This window comes from Pleuronectes platessa, chromosome 10 (assembly GCF_947347685.1).
Source record: "Pleuronectes platessa chromosome 10, fPlePla1.1, whole genome shotgun sequence".
Classification (NCBI taxonomy): Eukaryota; Metazoa; Chordata; class Actinopteri; order Pleuronectiformes; family Pleuronectidae; genus Pleuronectes; species Pleuronectes platessa.
In genome coordinates, this window is record NC_070635.1 from 26,257,643 (window position 1) to 26,280,676 (window position 23,034).

General features: G+C 39.8%; 1 protein-coding gene across 5 annotated transcripts in view; it reads left to right on the forward strand.

The window, feature by feature from the left end:
- The window catches only part of LOC128448952 (intermembrane lipid transfer protein VPS13B), a 325,941-nt gene that overhangs the window by 7,572 nt on the left and 295,335 nt on the right, over positions 1 to 23,034 (forward strand). For all 5 annotated transcript variants that reach the window (XR_008339824.1, XM_053431840.1, XM_053431841.1 and 2 more), the window contains exon 4: positions 16,220 to 16,337. Coding sequence is in view for 4 of the 5 variants with exons in the window: in XM_053431840.1 (XP_053287815.1) it covers positions 16,220 to 16,337 (118 nt within the window). In the remaining variant the exon portion in view is untranslated. The remainder of the gene's footprint in view (positions 1 to 16,219; positions 16,338 to 23,034) is intronic.

Here is a 23,034-nt window from a genome sequence, read left to right on the forward strand (position 1 = left end):
GACAAAGATAAGGGCTAGGGTTTACAGAGGAGAGACTTTCTGGTTTTGGCTCGGCCCGCTGCTTGATCTGGGAGTTTTATGGCTGCTGAGTGCATTTGCCACTGATGTGGAGGTTGTGATTGATGCATTGCCTCAAGATGATTTGGGGAGGTGCCTCTGAGACTTCTTGGTTTGGCATATGGTCCAGCTAGGCCCTTTCTTCTGTTAGATTCCTTCCAAACTATTTTTAGGACTTAACATAACTAAACTTCATTGCTCCCTAATAATGGGTAAAACGTGAATTAGGGATCCCCTGCTTGAAGACTTATTAAAACCCGAAGTTGTGATTCTGTGATTTCCATCACAATATACCAAGTGGACAAATCACCTATCTGACTTTCACATTGGAATTAAAAAAGAGAAATCTACAGATGTGATATATAAGTTTTGAATACCAAACACACAGGTTTGATATTCAGTATAATGGATATTGATAGGCTCATATTGTGATTGAGACTTGTTTATGAATTCGAATGCATCGTTGATTCCCTGTTGTGGACATATTCAGCGATGTCATCTCTTCATCAACCAACTAACATGAAATCTGTTCCCAGCTTCTGTGTGCACATTGTTATAATTGTTGTCACAGTGTGACTATGTTATAGTGACAATTAAAACAAGTACTGTATTAGTTTCATTAAATATACCATCAAATGTCCCTTCACTGTCAGCCCTCATAGTGACCAGCCCCCCCTGACAGAATGAGATCCAGTCTGTTTGTGCCTAAGCTCATCTTTCATAAGTCAGAAAACATTTAGGGAAAATTTGAAGAATTAAAAGAAAACAGCCTGTGGGAGTCTGCAATCAGATAGCACAAGCTGGATAATCTCTGTCCCAATTCCATCCGAAAATGTTGCCTTTGATTCTCCGGCTCGCAGGGAGCAAATGGCTTACAGAGATTGCACCATAAATCTGTCTGATCATCAGCACAGCAGGGCCTTGTCTTCAAGTCTGAGGAGACAGAGGGTGAAGACATGTAGCTTTAGCAAATCTATTTTCCTTGAATCCAACCCCCTAACGCAACTACAAAACTTTATCTCTAACTGTAAATAATAAAAACACGGAGTGATGTTGCCGCACTGTGAATTCCTCTGGCAGGTTGGAAGCCAGTGCATGCGTTCTGATGAGAAAAAAAGAGATAATGCTCATGCTGTAAATATATGTCCCCTCATTCAAGTTCTCAGCATAGAGTCACCCATTTCGCTGGTAACTGTTTGACATGTCAACTGATTTATAGCATCTGCAGAAGGCCCTACACAAGTGTGTAATTCCAGTGTAGGGCCTTGCACTCACCCACCATTACTTGTGAGTCAACAGAGGCAACGCAACCCGCAGTGTTACACTGCTTTGTCTTTGAGGTCTGGCGGAGGTTTGGATCCTGGTGGAATGAGGTTACTTCAGCTTTTCAGAAAGTCCTCAGACACAGGAAAGCAGTAAGGTGGGAAAAATTTAAGTCATCAGCCTTCTACATCCACTGAGTAAAGTAGTGATACACTCTGCACAACAGCTGCTGCTTGTACCTGCTCTCAGGCCATCCAGACTAAAGCTGTTCCTCGCTGAAACCTATTACTTGCTGGGTGCTTCCGCTGATATTACAGTCAGTGTTAGTTAAGGCCAATGTTCTCTTTATCGGTGCTTTCATTAGACAGCAATTGTTGGAAGATGTAACAATCAGGAACACAATTTACTAAATTAGTCTTAAATCTAAATCGAAAAAAAATCAATGTTTTTATGTTGTGAGTCAGTATGACACAGCTGGCTATCATTTAATTTAAATTATTTTCATGCCTTTATTGTCCATTGGTCTCTACTATTCTTGCAAACAAATTATCTCAAGACAGCCTTGAGAATTAGTTTGGGAATTTGTTACACACATTCAGTTGGACTCAGGGATTTACTGATTTGATTTTGTTAGTCAAAGGACAGGGTTGCTGTGACTTCACAAATAACACCTTTTACCTTGTGAACACACTATCTCAGGTACACTTCTCGGGAATCTGCTCAAATTTGTTAAAGATTTTCATTTTGACTCAAAGATAATCTTATTTAGAATTTAGATGTCAAAGGTCAAGGTCACTGTGACCAAACAGAATCCTTAATTTTCCTTGTGAATGAGTGTTCTTAAGAATGCCTTGACAGAATCCTTTTAAATGTGGCACAAATGTTCACTTGGATTCACAGCCTAACTGATTATATTAGGGTGGTCTATGGCCAAGGTCACGGTGGCCTCGCATAACATGTTTTCGGCCCCTTGAACATGATATATAAGGTCTGCTTTCATAGAACTTCAAATTTTAACTAAGATTTCAGTTTTTTTTTACTAAGATTTCAGTTTTTTTTACGAGCCGAGCAGCACTCATATAAGCCTGAAAAAAACAAATGTGGGCCGAAACTGCACTGGTTGGTGGAGGCATTGGAACTGACGCCATAATTTTATTTATTTATTTAAAGCTCAGACCATAGACTAAGTCCAGTTTTGGGTAATTTTTCATTTTTTTGCTTTAACTAGATTTAAAGTGATAGATATTTATTTTCTTTGGGTGTCACAGAAGTTCTCATAGGATTAACATGGTAAAAAATAATAAAGTGGCACAACTTAACATTGTTTACTAGCAAGTTTCACAGCTTTTCTGAGATTAATCAACTTGTAAAATGAATTGATGCCCACATTTAGTTCAAAACATTAAGTTGGTGGAACTTGTTTTCTTATTTAAATATTTAAACAGACGGCATCAGCTCTTTGCCTTTTTAAATGAAAGACTTTCCCTTTTTAGAATTTAGGACAAGATGGAGAATACGTAATCTACATTCTGCCGCACTAATTCATGCCCACCGCAAGTTGATGTATTCGGTTGTTAGTGACCACCAGCGGATGTTAGGGACATCTCTTCCGTTGTGTACCTTGGTGTCATCAGGTGCTTCGGCCTTTTAATCACAAGATCTCTGGATCCTCCTGATCCAGAGCCCTTGGCTACAGTGTTCTGCAGTGTGCAATGTTTCTTTTATGGTCTGGCGCAGGACATGTCCATGTTGGGACTGTAAGCCGCTTGCCCACTTCCAACAACATCTCCCAGTCTCTGGCTTTCTCAGCTGATAATTCCTGGTCAGTGGAGGAGGCCCTTTCTAATGTTTTTTTTATATAGTCAAATTGGCACAACCTTTCCACAAAACATTGAGATATCTCAATTCGTAGCAATTGTTGGTCCTATGCCTAGTCCGAAATCCCTCACTAATCACTATATGGTCCGCTAAATATTGGGTTCCAAATTTTGGAATGCTTTCCAAATGTTTAGTGAAACCAAGCAATGCCATGCATTGTGCTCGCACTGGAAGTACGAGAGGAGAAAGGGCAGCAGGAAAAACCCGACCTGTCATACAGATGTAAATTTACAAGCCGAGCAGCACATTACAGCACAAACTGCAGAAAATATGTTTATTTATATATTGAAAGATATTCATTCAACGTGTGCAATGCAATAAGAAGAAAAAACATTAACGATGTAAGAAAAAAAAAAATCCTCATTATCTGTGTCAGAACCAAATGGGGGTACTATGGTACATGTATTTTTCTTAACAGTTGGGTACACAAAACAATTTTTTTTGCAGTTCGGTACACCATGTACACATTTCCTACCAAAATCTATAATATTTTGACAAATTCTTATCTTAGAATGTACAAGTTTTAGTCATAACTTTTTGGCTGCACACTAGTGATTCTGCAGTGGTTCCTGCAAGCTAGAAGCGTTGAAAGCATACACTGATTTTTTAAATGTACAACTCACTATACATTTTCTGCAAGGGCAGAACCTGAGACTTCTCTGCTCACATTGTGATCATCAAAAATGTGAACTTCACACTGTACCCATGCACCTGATTTCATCACAAAAAAATATATAATACAATGGTAAATCTTTAAGTTACGGAGGAATTCGGATCTTATTGTGTCGTTAGAGTCAGATTCCATGAATGGAAAAATATCATAATATGAATACTTGTATAACATGTCACACTTGTGGGGGACTGAAGGCATATTAGATGCATGTTAGAGGCGTCATCAACCCCCTGCTCACTCGCTGAGAATACAGTGGGGGATCCTCTGCTGTGTTTTCACATCAGATTCTACCGACTTTCTGCAGACTCTATACTAGGGGACCAGACGGAGAAAGTCCGCAGGTAATCCAGAGCCTTTCACACGGACATTTAGGACTCACACATGCACCTCCTCCTGAAGAAAATGCATAGAATTTCGAGAATTCATTGCATGTCTGAAAGCAGCTTTTGTGTTTGGGAATTCCCCCACGTGTGTCAATATGTGTGTGTCTTTTTGTACATGCCTTTGTATGTGGATATCAGGGCTCTGTGTGGAATGTTTTATTGTTGCTAACACATTGCAGTTATTAGCATTAGGGGGTAGATATGCCAGTGTAAGCAGCATGCCTCACATGCTCAGCCCAGGCTTGTGGTTAGCTGATGGAGACATCTGAAGGAACAGAGCCCCTCAGATCTAAATCAAGAAGAATTTCTCCTTCTTTTTCATTCTCTCTCTTGGTCATGTTTTTTCACTCCACTATCCTGTTTTCTCTCTTGTAGTTTTCTTTTTTTCTGCCTTGGCTTTTTGTTCTCTTAACTGTTATTATTTTCTTTTCACTAGTGAGGCAACATTTGGGTATGTCAAGTGCAATAATAGCAGGGACCAGCAGGAACATGGTATGTTAATATCAAGAGTTCACTGGGCAGATTGTGAATGGGGGCCCATGAAAAGAAAATTGAGACTGGTCAGCCAGGTTCCAAATTTCATCACAACACCTTCATCACAATTAGTCATTTGCCTGCCGGAATTACTAATTCTCCTGAGATTGGATTTACTTTGATTTAAAATCCTTTGTTTGAACAACATTTGGGAAAAGCAAAGATTGTATGCTATGGAAAAGCCTTAGCTCTATCGCTGCTTTGTTATGGTTTACTAATAACCTATTTAGTATTTTAGGAAAATAATTTGCAATTATATAGCAGAGAAACTGATTTCAGCATTACACTGGCTTTGAGATTTAATGCAGAATTATCCACACTGTTACTGGAGCAGCAACAGCTACTATACTTTAAAGACTTAAGATTGGTGGCTGCTGCTGTTACCTGACAACTTCTTGTAAGACTAAAAATGTAATGGAGATCAAACCTGTTCTACGGAATGCGATAAGTCCAACAAGTCATATTTTGCAATGGACAATAGCTGCACTAATTAAACCGTGTTGAGCTTTATAGATTGGTTTCAGAGTGACATCAGCAGTGACTTGCATACACGGCCAAGGTGTAGACCATCTTAGAATGAATTATCATTATTCAAAGAAATAAGCCTGCATGTTAGCTTAAAGCAGAATTAGTTGTTAGCCACAATGATCTGGTCAGAGCTCTGGATTTGGTGAAGTCTGCGCATGGTTTCTGACGGAAACGGCAGGAATAGACAGCAGTTGTAGGGTCAGACAGCTCCTACTGTTTAAGGCTGATAAATGAATGACCTGTGTTTGACATGTGTTTAGCGTTTCATGTTGGGAATCAGTTACAGAGGATTGCCAAGTAGACTGTTGGCTTTGAAAGGAAGATTTTCATACATGCTAATGTTACAAAGACAATAACCACAGGACATCACAACGTTACTTTTTTGTGTGCTAATACTCTGTTTAAGTTTAACCCTTGCTGTCAGTTGATATTTTTGGACACACACAGGTCATGTCTCTGTGCCTGTGGTGTCTCTGTGAATAGCCACATGTAGCATAATCACTCACTGCTGTTTCTCATTGGATTATGTATCATTGTCAAAGGTAGTGTGTGGTTAACATTTTTTGGAGCAATGCAACATTGTGTGTCATATACAAATTAACTTCTAAACAGTAGTATCTCAGGTCTCCAGCAAATGTCTTATGTCTAAATGATCTAATTGATCAGCATTTTTTATGTGCACATTGGTTTTGTGCCCAATATATACGATATTGATTAGAAGAAACTGTTTTTAACATAATGGAAAGGTGTGTCTATGTTTAAAGTATTTAAACATAAGAAATGTCTGATATAGATAAAGGCAGCAGCAATGACAATTGTAATGGAAGAGTTTTTGCCAGTAATGGTATGAGTAGGCATGTTGTATTTGTAAGCAATCTTGTTGTAATCATAGTCAATGATAAGCTGACACCATGATCACCATCCACCATCACCATCCACAATCCACCATTACGATCCACCACCATGATCCTGATAAGATCTATAAGAGCTGGTCCAAGATATACCCAAACCAGCTCTACCTACAACATTTATCAAAAAAGAAGGTTTTAACCCTACTCTTAACCGTAGAGAGGATGTCTGCCCCCCGAACTGAAACTGCGATGATTCCAAAGGAGAGGAGCTTGGTAGCGGAAGACTCTGACTCCTACTCTACTTTTAGAGACATAGGGTTGACAAGTAAACCTGAATTATGGGAATGCAGTGCTCTAGTGGGGTGATACTGTACTATATATGGTATGATGGTGCCATATTATTAAGGGCAACTAAAAGGCAATGCCATCCAGAGTATCTATAGCATTAGACAATGCATCTCTGAGGTGTTAAGGGCCAAGTATTATTAACTCTGTTTTATAGGAGAAAATTCTGGGTCATCCAGATTTTTATGTCCTTGAAACATGGTTGAAGTTTAGTAAATTGATTAAATTGTTCTGGTTGTATTGGGTGTCGTCCTCATAAGTGAAAATGCACACTTTGTGTCCTGATAATGTCTCTTTTGCTTGGCCTCAGTGAAAGGAAATGGACCACAACTGCATCCAACTATATCATATAAGGTGAAGATAATGCAAGTACAATGGCTGAACAAGATTCCCAGATGAAATACTGAGAAATCAGAAGTCCTTATATTGCTCCCTGTGGGAATGGTCTGTAACTGGGGTCTCTGTTTGTTGTTATTCTGGGTATGCTGGAGTCAGATATTAAACATAGCCATTTTTACTTGGGTACAGTGGAGGCAGTCTTGGCAGAGACCTCCAGCATGACATCATCATTGCTGTCATTGTGATTCCTCTCTCGTTAGAGTGAAATAGTTTTGTAATTGTGCATTCTCATTTCGGCAGATACATTGTAATCTTTTCCATGTCCCCCTTCCTCGCTCTTTAATGAGGATGTTAGATTTCAGCTTCTGAAAGTAAGCAGGCAAATGCTTGGAAAATTAACCCTTAGCTGTCATCGTAACATTTTGAAGGATGAAAATGTTCTAAGTGATACTTTGGCTGTTACAGAGCTTGGTCACCGGGCCACCCCCTTCAATATCAATCTTAACAAATCCCGCATCCCTGGCTATTCTCTGTCGTGGTAACATTTAATTCATTTGAATATCAATATTGTCAGGAGTTAAAAATATAACTGGGATTGATTCATATTATTGGACTGTAATCATTTGTCTAGGACAGGGGTCTTCAACGTTTTTCAGGCTAAGGACCCCCAAACTGATGGAAAAATGGAGCAGGGACCCCCTACTATATATTGTATAAAATTGTGTTTTATATTAAACTGGGCCTAGTGCCATATATAAACATAGCTACCCTGTTATTGTGCATTCAATACTAAGCTATTCAAATATTACACGGGTTCATATATTCATGTTTTTAATTTAGACATGTGCACAGTACAGGGTGGCCATGCCACTGCCATTTATAATCAATCAATCAAATTTTATTTGTATAGCCCGTATGCAAAAATTACAATTCATCTCATAGGGCTTTAACAGGGTGTGACATCCTCTGTCCTTAACCCTCAGCAAGAGTAAGGAAAAACTACTAAAAACCCTTTTAACAGGGTAAAAATACGTAGAAACCTCAGAGAGAGCCACATGTGAGGGATCCCTCTCCCAGGACGGACAGAAGTGCAATAGATGCCACGTGCAGGAAAACATCATCAAGATTAAAGATTAAAGTCTCTAGCAGCATTTGATGACGGTAGACATCCCGAAGGACAACCCCAACATGACATGCCAAGCAGTCCCGCTGCAATCACAGTCCATGGTCAGCAACCATCCAGACCACGATCCACCATCCAGACCAGACGCCACTCCAGTCCTCAGTCACCATCCACCACCGCCCACCAGGACCCATCACGAGCCACCACCGCGGTCCTGGTCCACCGCCCGTGCCCAATGCCAACGCGACACAGGGTCCGCCACCAGCACCACGATCATCCCACATAACTCAGAATCCGCCACACTGGATCCAACACTGCGACCCCCGGTGCGCGATCCACAACCGCAATCCATGGTGCGGCCAAAGAGGCCCTGGATCTGCGGGTGATAAAGCAAAGGGATTCCGGGGAATCCCTTTGCATACATACATCTTGCATACAACACTGAGCTATTAAAGTAATTCACAGATTCAGTAGCACCCAACTTATTGTACTTGCCTGTTATGTCTGGAACACCAGAGAGAGGCAGAAGAGAGGACATGGAAATACACATTGCAGCAGTTTTTTCGACTTTAAACCACTGATATATCATCTTAGGTGTACAAATACCTCAAATTAAATCCCAGAAAGGTGTAAAATATGGGCCCTTTAAATTCATTTTACATTATGCAGCACTTTGTCTATATTTCAGGACCCCACACATCTGTTGATTTTCTCTCTCAGTTGTGGATATGATTACTTTAGAGAGGGGAAAAGAAAGGGAGCGAGAGACCACATCTTTGTAATAAGCTGTTGTCATTGAGATAATTATTCAGAGTGTCACACAATGTGATATTCATCTGGGTTCATTTTGGTCTTTAATCCCTCCAGTCTGACATGGATTCCAGCTGCACAGCTCTACTGTGCTTTCAAGTATTGGTCATTATATTTAGGCCGTGTGAGACTGTACATCTATTTGTGTGGTGTGGCATTCAAGGGTTTGTCTTTAGTGTATGTGGTGTAGTGTGTTGGTATACAAAATGCAGATGATATCAGTAAAGACCTTTGGCACACGGGAAAGAGTATGTGAAACAGTGCTGCCTGGCAACAGCCTTCCTGATTCTACCTCTATTTGAGGAGAAAATGAAACCCCTGTCTGCAATCACAGCATAATGGCTTTCTACATTTGTTGCAGTTTCATCAAAAACCCATTAGCAGCTAATTTTTAGTTGAGCTGATGGATGCCTTTGAAGCCAAGGGACATTAAAGAAAAGGTAATTTGAGTCAAATGCGATGAGCTCCATTTTCTTCAGCTCACATTCCAGTTGGGTTGTCATCAATGGGTCGAGCAGCTTAAGTGTAAAAGCAGTGGCTGCATACCACCTGACATTACTGGAACTCTCCCAAACTGTGACTGTATGTTTGAAACAGTTAGCCACTTCTCTTGTGTCAGTCATCTCAGTGCCAGCTGGAAACCATTCTAATGAGAACCAGGGTCGCTGCTGTTAAAATAAGCTTCAGACTACCTGGATATAGATTGGTTTAGAAGGTCTAGAGGAATGAACATGATGACAATGAAAAACTAGAAACAACTGTATAAAAAGATCTTAGAAGGAAACAAAGGAACTAAAGTTTCTAAGATTAAGATGACATGAGAACAAGAGAGAACATGTAGAACTGAGAATAGATGTACTGTTTCAAAAGCAGTGTGCTCTATGGTGTATGTGAGGCATGTGTATCATGTGTAGTGGTGGAGTGTCCTCAGTATTGTTATGGAAAAACAATTTGAAAACCATCACATCCACAGTGTCCCATTCCCTGGCAGCAAGTATTAAGCCGTTTTCAGACATGACCTGCAGATAAAGTCTGGAGAATTGGTCCGGACTTAGCCCGTAATTTGCTCATGCAATGGTAGGTTCTCTGCACAGACACGTTCACAACAGTAAAAAATCCTCTTATTCTCTGCGTGTGTGTTAATTCTGCTGCAGAAATCACATGATTTTCTTGACAACACACACACACTGTTGTCAGGTCTTATCGCCACAAACTCTCTAGACATATACAGTGGATATAAAAAGTCTACACACCCCTGTTAAAATGCAAGGTTTTTGTGATGTAAACAAAGGAGACAAAGATAAATCCTGTCTGAACTTTTTCCATCTTTAATGTGACCTTTAACATGAACAATTCAATTGAAAAAACAAACTGAAATCTTTTAGAGGGAAAAATACAAAATAATGTGGTTGCATAAGTGTGCAAACCCTCTTATAACTGGGGATGTGGCTGTATTCAAAATTAACCAATCACATTCAAACTCATGTTAAATAGTAGTCACTAACACCTGCCATCATTAACAGTGACTCTGATTAATTCTCTTAGTTGCAACTTACAGAAAGAGCCATGGTTCGCAGAGAGCTTCCAAAGCATTAGAGGGATCTCATTATTGAAAGGTATTGGTCAGGAGAAGGGTACAAAATAATTTCCAAGGTATTAGATATACCATGATACAAAGTGAAGACAGCCATCTTCAACTGGAGAAAATATGGCACAATAGTGACATTACCAAGAACTGGACATCCCACCAAAATTTATGAAAAGACAAGAAGAAAACTGGTCAGGGAGGCGTCCAAGAGGCCGACAGCAACATTAAAGGATTTGCAGGAATTTCTGGCAAGGACTGGCTCTGTACTACATGTGACAACAATCTTCCGTAATTCTTCATATATTTGTGCTATGGGACAGGGTGGCAAGACAGAAGCCTTTTCTTACCAAGAAAACATCCAAGCCCTGCTAAACTTTTTAAAAACGTACATGAAGTCTCCAAAAAGCATGTGGGAAAATGTGTTATGGTCTGATGAAACCAAGGTTGAACTTTTTGGCCATAATTCCAAAAGGTATGTTTGGCGCAAAAACAACACTGCACATTCACCCAAAGAACACGGTACCCACAGTGAAGCATGGTGGTGGCAGCATCATGCTTTGGGGCTGTTTAACTTCAGCTGGAACAGGGGCCTTAGTCAAGGTGGAGGGAATTATGAACAGTTAAAAAATACCAGTCAGTTTTGGCACAAAACCTTCAGGCTTCCGTTAGAAAGCTGAAGATGAAGAGGAATTTCACCTATCAGCATGATAACGACCCAAGCATACATCCAAATCAACAAAAACATGGCTTCACCAGAAAAGGTTTCATGTTTTGGAATGACCCAGCCAGACCCCAGACCTGATTCCAATTGAATACCTGTGGGGTGATCTGAAGAGGGCTGTGCACAGGAGATGCCCTCGCAAGATGAAAGATTTGGAGCCTTTTGCAAATAAGAGTTGGCAAATATTGCAAGGTCAAGATGAGCCATGCTATTAGACTCCTACCCCAAAAGACTGAGTGCTGTAATAAATTCAAAAGGTGCTTCAACAAAGTAATAGGTTAAGGGTGTGCACACTTATGCAACCAGGTTATTGTAAGTCCCCCCCCCCCCCCCCCCCCTCCAAATAGATTTCAGTTTGTTTTTCAACTGAATTGTTCATCTTATAGGTCACATTAAAGGTGGAAAAAGTTTGGACAGTATTTATCTTTGTCTCATTTGATTACATCAGAAAAACCTTGAAATTTAACAGGGGTGTGTAAACTTTTTATATCCACTGTATGTGTATATTAATGATTTGGAGGAGGGGTTTTGTCTGAGATAAGGAGTTATTGGGTTAACTTCATGTATTTGCTCACTCGGTAGGCGTTTACCCTCCACTGCCTGGCCTCCAATCTCCAGTCCTGCTACTTGGATATCAGCATGGGTTCACCAGAAACCTGCAGAGTAAAAACAACAATAACAAAACGTGTGTTTGTCCATCAGTGATCCTCTGCATGCATCCATTAATTTGCTGATACCATCTGAAATTGAGTGGTTTTAAAAATTGTTTGGGTTTCAAAGATCAGGCAGTTGCAGGAAAGGCAGTCCGCTGAAATTGAGAAATTACTTTGTAATACGTGGAGGGGAAAACAAATAAAGAAAGTGGCATGTTTTATTTTTCAGAAATGTGCCTTGGGCAATAAAAACAAACTACCAATTTTCAAGAACAAAGCCTCAAATTGTAATAAGGCCATTATTATATTTTTCTCTAACAATGTATACTGAGTAATGTATATCATATTTTGTGTAATCTAAAATTGGTGTAATTTGAATGTTTAGTTTATATTTAAAACAGTTTACATTGATTCCCAGAAACCAAATAATTATGTTTGGTTTCTAGGGCAATGTTATGTTTATGCCCTATTAGGTGTCCACACATCACAACATTTGTGCTTGCTGTGATCTTAATTGATCCACTCATCAGAAATCTTAAGGTGTTCTTATCACAGTTTACATATAAGTTGCATTGCCAATGGGAGTTTTGATTGGACTGGTTTCTTGTGTCTGTAAGTTGAAGCTTGTTTATTTGTTCTGGTAAAACTGTGACAGAATTTGCAAAGGTGCAGTTTCAAATCGTTGGAGGTGGTGGTTCAGCTAATGTGTTGAACAGCTCAGATGAGGGTCGGCCCTCCAGACAGGGTTAACACACTGCCTCTTGGTTCCCCGACTGAGCCAGACGTGTAATAGGACAGAGGTCAGATCTGGCTTTCCTGTGCCCTAACCCTCCATGGGTGCCCACTTACCCTCTGCGTAGGGGGTCCCCCTAACTTGTCACTCACACTGCCAGAACCTGCTTCTTTTTTCTTTTTTCTGTGTCTCTGGTCTTGTCTCATTATCTCCAAGTCATTATCACTGTCTCCCAACTACTCTTTGTCTGATTGTTCCACTTTCTTAGATAGTTTCCCCTCCCCTATCTTTTTGTTTCTGTTCCCTTTTCCTTTTTTGCTGCCGTAATATTAGGTCAACAGCTGAGTTGACATGCCTACAGGGGAAGAACCCCCTTTCCCTGGTCCTTCTGGCTGTCTTTCCTTCCCTATCCCTCCCTCTCCGTCCTGCACCCTGTTGTGGCATTGAAGGTATCAGTTTACCCGGCAGCAGCTGAGGCAGCCTTCATTTGTCCCAGGGCTTCCTTCTGAAAAGGCATTTTTTGTCTCTGGAGAATTGCTCATTGCCCACACTGACATTGCATGCTTAATTGCGCTACGTCCAAATTTGGCAGTCTTATCCTTTAGTGGCAGTTTGAGTTGTTGAACTGTTGAAATGTAGACTTGGCCTGCAGCCATAGGAATTCCTTTAGGTTTAGATATGAGAGTCAACAAGGGAGAGAGACTGTTTCTAATGTGCTCAAGTAGCATATAGTTATATATTAACACCTTAACATGTGAGTATGTATTATTAAAAACTAATCACATTCACATCTGAATAAATGTTTTATTTTTTAATTAGATTTTTCTATTTAGATACAACTTTTAAAGTTGAATGACGAGTTCACAAATGAAGTGTGAATATGAGCAAGTTTTTTACACATTATTATTTGCCGAACACTGTTCTTTCAACCTTGATGAAGTATTTATTATCCCTCCTCTTGTGTTTACCAATTCCCACCACTCACTGATGGAGAAAAGGGGCTTGCGTAGTGCAGCTCTACCGCAAAGACCCTTGCCGAAGTAAAGTGCAAATATTATTGCCAGAACCTCTCTCATCTCTTTTGGCAATTGCATGTTTACTTTACCGCACTGGGGAATCTTGTTTCTCTGTAAATATATCCACGACTCAAATTATGCAAAGTATGTTTAAAACCTAATCTTCGTTACTTAACCACACAGAGAGAAAGGGTTTCATTATAATTAAATATTGTCAGAACCAGGGAATGTGTGTTTATTTCCCAGTGTATATAATATGTACAGCATGCGTTTTTCTTGAAAGGTGTGGCTGATGGTTTTTCTTTGCTCATTTAAGTTTTTGTGAATGAAGTGTGTGCTCATAAAGTAGACAAATATATTTGGTTTTGAGACTTTCATTGTTTACATTAGTCAGCGAATGGGTGACTCCTGTGACACTCTGCTACACCGATCTGATATGTAAATGCTAAACATATGTGATCGCCTGTTCTTTGTCTGAATTGTCTGAACAACTTACCGCCCAGGCTGCAGATATCTCTAATCAATGCCATACTGAGGGTTAACACACTCGACTCTCAACTCGCCCTCACTTGTCTACTTTAGAGTGGTTCTGTTTGGGTTCCTTTCTTTTTCCCTTGTATGGTAAACTTTTTTTGTATTGTGCATTTCATTTTTATCCACCATTCTGTGTTAAAGACTTATGTCTGCAGTGACTATGAATATGTCCTATTCAACTATACAGTCATATTTAAATATGATGTGAAAATGCTTTTCTTCTGATTTTTTATGATTGAAGAGTTTTTTCAGCAGTTTCGTCTGCGTTCCAAAATGGACAAATATTTGTCCTCTGCATTCAAAAAAAGATTTGACAAATTATTATTCCCAGTCAGTCCTATTTTAGTCTCTGCTAAAACTTGGACAACCGATTACCAAAACACTAGACATTTTGATGGAGCTCCTCCAGAGTTGGTCACATGATCAATTAAGATACTTAAGTAGGTCACATGAGTTGATCACACGATCACTTCAGATACTTAGGCGATCATGTGACCAACTCTGGAGAAGCTCCATCAAAATGTCTACGACCAGATTGTCATATTGTCTTGTATCGAGAACCTAGATTTCTATGATTTAAGCTTCAGGAGAGTGTTCAAACATATTGGGAACATTATGAAATAATAATACAAAACATGCCAGTTTATTTTTTGCATTTGAGAAGCTGAAGATAGTTTTCAGTTACTCCGTAACAGTAAATTTCAGCTACATCCACACAAAAACAGTTTAGTTCTAAAATGGCTTCTACACTACTCTTTTCCAGTATGTTTGGAAACGTTTAGTTTAGTTGGACACCTCTGGGCTTTCATTTTGGTTTGTATAGACAAAACAGACAGTGATGCAAAAGATTTTGCGAAATCATCTCTCCCCTCCTGATACCTTTCACTATAAAGTGACTTTCTTTTCTGGAAGAAAACAGTATCATCCTTGACTACAAGTGGTGGATGCAACATAAATCACAAATTACAAGTTGCTGACCTTGTCTTTGCTAGCTTTTGTACAGTTAAATGGCTCACTTTTTAATGCATATGGATGGAGATTATTTCTGATACATAGCTAAAAACTCTTGTGTGGAGACAACCACCTTTTTCTTTTATCCACAGTCTCATAGCTCCTCCACCTCATGTCACAGAGCACCCACTAGGCTGAGGCACTCAACAAGCTGAACCAATAAATAACCTCCTCATCCAGAAACTTGGCTCACTGTGTTTATCTCCTAGCTCATCTCTGAAGGGGAAGTCCATTTAATCGTCACACACCCACACACACCCACACACCCACACACACATAGACTTACATTCCTGGGCTTAACGGGTTGATGGTCTCTGAGTGCAGGTGACGTGCTGTTGTGGAGGAGAGTTTCCCCCTTCTCATCCATGAACCTAAGTTTATTTGCAGAACCCATTGTTAAATGGGATAGGAGCAAAGGTGTGTGTGTGTGTGTGTGTGTGTGTGTGTGTGTGTGTGTGTGTGTGTGTGTGTGTGTGTGTGTGTGTGTGTGTGTGTGTGTGTGTGTGTGTGTGTGTGTGTGTGTGTGTGTGTGTGTGTGTGTGTGTGTGTGTGTGTGTGTGTGTGTGTGTACGTACAGTGGTATATGGTAGATGCTCCCCCAACCACTTCTCAATAGCAATACAATACCAGCTTGCATGTCCACCAATAATGTAATATACCAGATAAAGTTTTGTTCGATTAGATGTGTAACATTTTTCAACATTGATGGATTTTCCATACTTTGTTTGGTAGTCAATCTTGCTCATCTGTCTTTAACCCAGATTTTGTATGCCTTTTTGCTGTGTGTGTGTGCGTGCGTGTGCAATTTTTGTTCTTTATAAACTTCACTGATAACAATGAAAAACTTGTAAAATAAAGTTTATTACTGTTATTATTATCTGTGTGACCATAAATACCATAACAACTTTAGAAAACTAGGCTATGCTTTGTCAAGAAAAATTTGACAGTGTGGTTACTCTGATTGCAAACTAATAAGCAACAATCATCTGATGTATGCAAAAATATTGTAATAAAAAAAAGATTATATTGCTTAAGAGACTTTAAGATTAAAGAATAATTTACTAATCTAGGATTAATTAAATGATTGCGAGAACAAATTGAAGTTTATCACTTATGTAGTTCTTTGTTGAGAACTCCATCAACTATCCTCACCGGTTTTCTTGTTTGTTTTTTCTTTAGGATGACCACGAGAGCGGCTCTAGCTCCACAAGTCGCAGTGTCTCAGACAGCTCCAAGGCTGTGGCTAAGCCCCGCCGCCTCCAGCAAGCTGCCCCCAGCGACCCAGACCTACCCCCAGGTAAATGATGGCTATGGGGCCTCTGAGGCTATTCAACCTCCTTCTACAGTGAATGACCACCTGGGCAGGCTCAGCCTTGGTGGGGGAGGACAGGGCCACGGAGTGAGACTGAGATTACGGTTTATTTACTCTAGTGAGATATCTTGTGGATTTGTTTTCTACTCTCTCAGAGAGCTAATGGGACAAAATAATTGAGTAATTGGAATCTTGTCTTGCTCAATGCCTGCAAAGGTCAGTATAAGTAACTTAAATGAATAAAGTACCTGATTACACTGTGAAAATATTATTTTTGAAACTCAGCAGCACTGCATTTTTCACATGTATAAATCACCCAGGGAGGATGTGTCACTGATAAATCACACAGTGATGGCTCTTATCAACAAGGCCACTTGACCACATGCTTCCTACAGGGCCATGGATTCCATGCCTGCCTTAGACCAGCACTTTACAACACCTCACAATAAGGGGCTTGTTTGATTGGGTCTGGATAACAGCCTTTCAAAATTATTTATGACCTCTTTTTAGATCAAATTGTAATTATTTAACTCAAATAAAAGGAAATACACTGTCCTCATATTAGCTAGTAAAGAATTATCTATGTCTAAGCTGGCACCAACAAGTAACATTTAATAGAATGCGTTTCTATGTAAAAGTGTAAAATGATGCTTAGCTAGGGCAGTCTTTGAAATGCTACACAACACAAAAAGTACATATTAACTTCACAGGCACAACTCTGCAAATTGATATAACCAACTTTGCAGAGAAAATTAAATATAAAGAAAAAAGTTATGACTTTTAGAAAGACAAAAAGAAAAAACCAAGGAGATAGGTGGGGGTCTTGAGCTTCAAATCCAGGTCACAGGCATCCAACCTTAAGGCTCACTCCCAGAGAACTATTATGCATGAACATACGAACCTTGCCTCCTATCTGGTTGTATCTGGGGAGGATCAATTTCCAGGCTTGACATGAGATAATATCTCCCTCCAGCTGTTAAAGCAGGGTGCCTCACACCCCAGCATCTCCCGTTGGACCTGCCTCCAACAGACCTCAGTGTGTGTTGTGTGTGTGTGTTTTTTTGTGTGTTTTGTTTGTGTGTATGTGTGCGGGTGTGCGTGCATAAGTCTAACTATTGTTATGAGGGCCAAATGTGGTTCAATACCATCATTTTGAGGTCATTTTGAGATACTGAGGACATTTTGCCTGGTCCTCACGATTTCAAAGTCTTGTTTTAGGGTTAGGACTTGGTTTTGCGATCAGGCATTTAGTTGGTATGGTTAATGCTAGGCTAAGGGACTAGGGAATGCATTATGTCAATGAGTGTCCTCACAACTATAGAGATACGTGTGTGTGTGCGTGTGCACATATGTTCGCCTGTGTGCACTTTGAGTGTGTGTGTATCTGTTTTTAGTGTTACCGTGTTAATTTGTGTGCACACCTCACAATATTCCAGCAGTGGACCTTGTTTCAACCCATTAGAGGCTGTAAAGACAACTCTGGGGTCAGAGGTTGCAGCACCTCAATAACAGTGAGGAAGCAGATGAATGCTGTAATCCCGGCCTTCCTAATTAAACGGTAGAGGTTAAAAGGTAGATGAGGTAAAACTAGCCTGCTATGACTCAGACAGAGGATATTTTGCTAAGAACAAGATAAAAACCAAACATGTCAGGAGTATTTAATGTAGTTAAGGAAGTTTGAGGGCACAGCCCAGCTTTTAATCACATTTTCCTCAAGTAACCTAATCTATTTGATGTATACATTTACCACTACTACTAATAATATTGATAATAACGATGATAATCATGATTATAATAATGATCATAGTAATAACAATAATGATAATAATAATAATAGTTAAACGCGTTATTAACGGCGTTAACGCAAACCCATTTTAACGAGGTCAATTTTTTTTCCGTGAGATTAACGCAGAGCTGCCAACTCTCACACTATCGCCTTGTGACACACGCTTTTGGTTGGTGATTGACATGTCACAATCATTTTTAAAACATCATCGTATCAGGCCGTCATTATTTTGTTGCTTGTCTGTTTGAGTAGCTGGCTGAAAGTAAAGAAGTAGTAGGCTTACCTTTTATTGGTTACCTAACTCTTTGTTTCTGAAATAAGAGGCCTGACTGCTATGTTCACAACAAACTTGAAAAAAAGAAAATATTAAAGGGGACATATTATGAAAATTCCACTTTTGTAGTGCTTCTACATGTTAATTTGGTATCTGACATGTCTACCGTCCCACAAACTCTGGAAAGAAAAAACTCCCGCGATTTGTTGTGGTCCCTCTATGTCAGAAACTATACGCTAAAGTGCGTCGAATGGGATTACGACCGAAATAAACATCATAGTCACACCATGCCCATGTAAGGAGTCTCGCTACATGGCCTTGGACGAGCGAGCTAACGCTAGCCGGGCTCCATCGGCCATGTTAGTTTGCGAGCTAACGCTAGCCGGGGATCCCTAGGGGCTCCCCCCGGCTAGGGGATTGACCTCCTCAGATTGACCTCAAAACAGGTCAATCTGAGGAGGGCTGTTTTAGACAGGGTAAAAAGGGTGCTGTTTTAAATGATCCTTGTGGTATATTGACCAAAATATGTCCACTCGCGTTTTTTTTTTCCACCGGCGGTCACCACACACACAACTCGCCTCTTTGACTTTACAGCTGCTTGAGAGTGAGAGCCAGTCAGCTGGTCCCCTGAATACTTTGGGGGAAGGACTGAATTGAGCATGCGCGTGCGTCTCTATCGAAACAAAATGCGAATAATTGTTTCAACTCGATTATAGTAGTTTGGAGATCGTTTGACCCAATAATCGTAATCACGATTACATTTCGATTAATCGAGCAGCCCTACAAGGAACCATATCAACTGTGGTAAAATTGGCATAATATGTCCCCTTTAAGCCATGGTTTAACTGCACTATAGGCTGAGTCCTTGTTTACCTGAAATGTGCACTTTTTAATTATATTTTGTACCGCCCTGTTTGGCAATGTTGTTTTTCAATAAAATAAAACATTTGCATAAAGCAAGCCAATCGACTTTTCCATGTTGAGCATTAAAATTATTGAATTTTTTTTATGAAGGGACATTTAGAATAGATAACAATTTGCGATTAATTTTGAGTTAACTATGACATAAATGCAATTAATCGCGATTCAATATTTGAATTGCTTGAAAGCACTAATAATAATAATAGAACTGGTAATGTTATTTATGTAGCACTTTTGAATAACAGTTTTGTGTTACACATACATAAAATCAGAATATAAATTTAAACAAGTTAATGCAAGCGACAATGGATAAAACATCTAATTGAAAGCCATTTAATAAAAATGTGTCTTCAAAAGTCTTGTAAAAGATGACACTGAGGTAGCTTGTGTGATTGGCAAAGGAAGGTTATTCTACAGTTGTGGAGCCCTTACGGTGAGTTCCCTATCAACCTTTTTCTAAAGTCTCGCCCTGGGTACAGAGAGTTACAGTTGATTAGCAGATGAAAGAGTTTGTGCCTGGGTGTAACGGATGAGCCGGTCTGTTCGGTAAAGCAGCTTAAGGCCATTCAGTCATTTAAAAACAAGGAATAACACTTTAAATTGAATTCTAAAAACCACAGGAAAACAATTCAATGAGGTTAGAATGGGCCTTTATGCTCATAACTTGGATATATTGTAATAGCCCCACAGCTGCTGTGTTTTGTTTTGTTGAGGGCGGTTGCTTTATTTCTGGAGCTGCCGGATTAGGCAAGAAGTACTGAACCAGATTGAACCAAACTTAAAATCAAAATGATGGCTCATGGGTAGGGCTGGGCGATATATCTTCAAATCAATACCCCGATTATTTCTAACTTTTACCTTGATGTTGATTGATGACATGTTAAGTGAGCACAGATCAGCAGGATAGTGAGGAGGGAGGACATGGGGCAGGGTAATATGGCACGGTACAAGTTGCCTAGTCCACTGCTGCAAAATTACTGTAGCGTAAACCCGACAGTTTGTGAATGTACGCATTAGGGAAGATATCAACCGAATTTACTGACTTGAACAAGATTTAGTTGTTGATTTTGATACTTTTTCGGCTAATTGCCCAGCCCTAGTTATGGGCCATGGAAGAACTCTAAGCTTTTTTCAAAATTTCCTTAACATTGAGCACATTTAGGTGAAAAAATGATAATAAAGCACTACAAATCTTGTGTTTAACTTGACATCAGCAAAAAAATTAAATAAAACTCTGATCATGGATGGGAGGCAAAAACAGATGGCCATATTTTCAAGCCGCATGAATTTGTCTTCAAATTTGAATTTACTTGCAATCCAAAGGCACATTGTATCTCGGAAGGCAGTGATCAACAAAAGCAGTTACATATGGACGGAGTGGCAGCAAGTGTCAGGGTTTATAAGTGTGTACACTATGAGTTAAGGTGTGTTAGCACAAACACCATCACAGGGAATGGACAGTCTTCTTTGTCAGCGTTTAGGTCGACAAACCACTGTTTTGCATCTGGTCTCCTCCCCTACAAAACAACCAAATCAAAACACAGCTGACACTAAAAAACAAGCCACCAGCAATTATCCAGTCATTTGGCCCTAAGCCCTCACATGCTGACTGAATTTATCCTCCCTGTTCTCCCTGTGGTGGAAAATAAAGAAGTTAATTCATATGCCATTGGATTGGTTGCCACACAAAGACCAAAAACCAAGTGCTTCCACCTTGAGCGATTCTGTGAGTGATTATGTTTACTGCTGCTTTGCGGGGGTCCAGTGGCCACCGTTTTGTGAAAAGCACATTTCTGCGATTTAGGGGATTCCCGCGTTGGCCCTTTTCACGTTGTGAAACCATGCTTTGTTTCATTTGAGATCAAAGAGTTTTCATCATGGAAGTCTCACTTTTTGTTGGGGTTTCTGTGAGTTTGTTGGTTCAAAGAAGTTTTCAAGCTGAACTCTCAAAATCTCACCAACATACTGATTGTTTCAATTGCATTATGAGCTTTAGTATGAAATGCCTTTATCGTACCGTGAGAGAAGTACTCAATCTATGAGAGAATTGTTGTCCTTCCTAAATTCTAGTTTGTCATATGTGAAAACTTAATTTAGACATTTGATTGAAATATTAATGGATAATCTGGATCTTCTGGTATTGTGTTAATGTTTTAAGTTGTTCCACACCTACGTAGTGTACAGCTATCCACCAACAGTCAATGTTTTCTATAGGAGTACCAGAGCAAGGGGAACAATTTACAGACTGCACTAAGACCTGCATACATCTAAATGCATGGCATTGTGTCCAGTTGTTGTGTATGCAAGCACAGTTGTGTAAGTATGTGTGTGATTGGTGGAGATTGAGATTTACATGGACTAAAATGCAAACACACTCCTGAGATAAATCTAGGGTCCAGTGCTACTGATGTCCTGGTACTAGGGCCTTAACTCAGAAACTGAATATAGCATCTGTTGTGGTATTACTGGAAAATGCTACTTATGGATAGAGAATATCCCACATTAGCAAAGGGTGGAGCTTTCTCCAGCTGGAGCTTTCTTCTGTTCTGGAGACCTGCTGTACCATGCATGGTTGGGTTATGTGAAACTACTTTTATCTCCTGTTTCTTTTTAAGGTGTCCTAGAGCTATTAATTAAGTGTGAGCATTTCTGGTTTTCTTGATATTATGACAAATTGAACAGGAATATAGAATTTTTTAACTACTGTAAATCTTTGAAAGTGCTTTGTTCCACACACTATTGTATGTGTCCTTTTGGTTATAGTAAGAAATGTAAAAATTACATTTCAGAATAAGACCACAGGACCAACCTACAGTATATTTATTGTATGATGGACTTGTCAGTCTTTCTATCCATGTCTAATAACTGGCAAGGCTACTAGCTGCTAATACTTTCCATACACATGAAAAATGGTGAGCATGGACAGTATAGCGTTTCTTTCCTGTATTGCTCAAAAGAGAGTACTTGGCCTGTTCTTAGATCACATAAAGGAGCTGGTTTTTCCAGTCATTTTATGGTTGAGCAGTTTTAAATGTGCTCCTTCCCTGTGGGCCATAGCACAGGTGCTGGCTGTGTCAATTGTTTACAGAAGTTCAGAGCAGTCGATGACTCGCTGTGAGATGGATTAGGACTCTGGTGTTGGTGCAGGGCAAAAGTAGGTATAACAAGTGTAAGAGAGTGCAACAGAGAAGTAAAGGCATCCTGACATGGGCAAATTAGATCCAGAGAGCCAAATAGCATGGGGTAAAATGCTGGTTTTACTGCTCAGGCTGCAGGTGTGACAGCAGCTTTCTCACTGACCCCAGATTTAAAGACACACACACACACACACACACACACACACACACACACACACACGCACACAAACGTGCATGCACAGCCACATTCATACATGCAAGAAAACAACCAGGCACCCACTCATACTCAGAGGAACAAATGCATATATGCAAGCATGCAGGACCATGCACAGATGTCATGAACAGGCATTGCGTTTATGAGTTGAATTTATATTATGTCATCCTCTCTTAATGCCAGTCTGTTTGGTTAGGCAACAAATTCATGAGAATTTTGTTAATTGGATTATGCTAATGTAGGGTCGGCCGAATGTGCAAGAGGCCCAACAGTTAACCGATTCATATAAATATTTTCATCAACAGAGCCATTTAGTTCTGCCTAATTATCGTTTCTGTTATGCCCTGGCT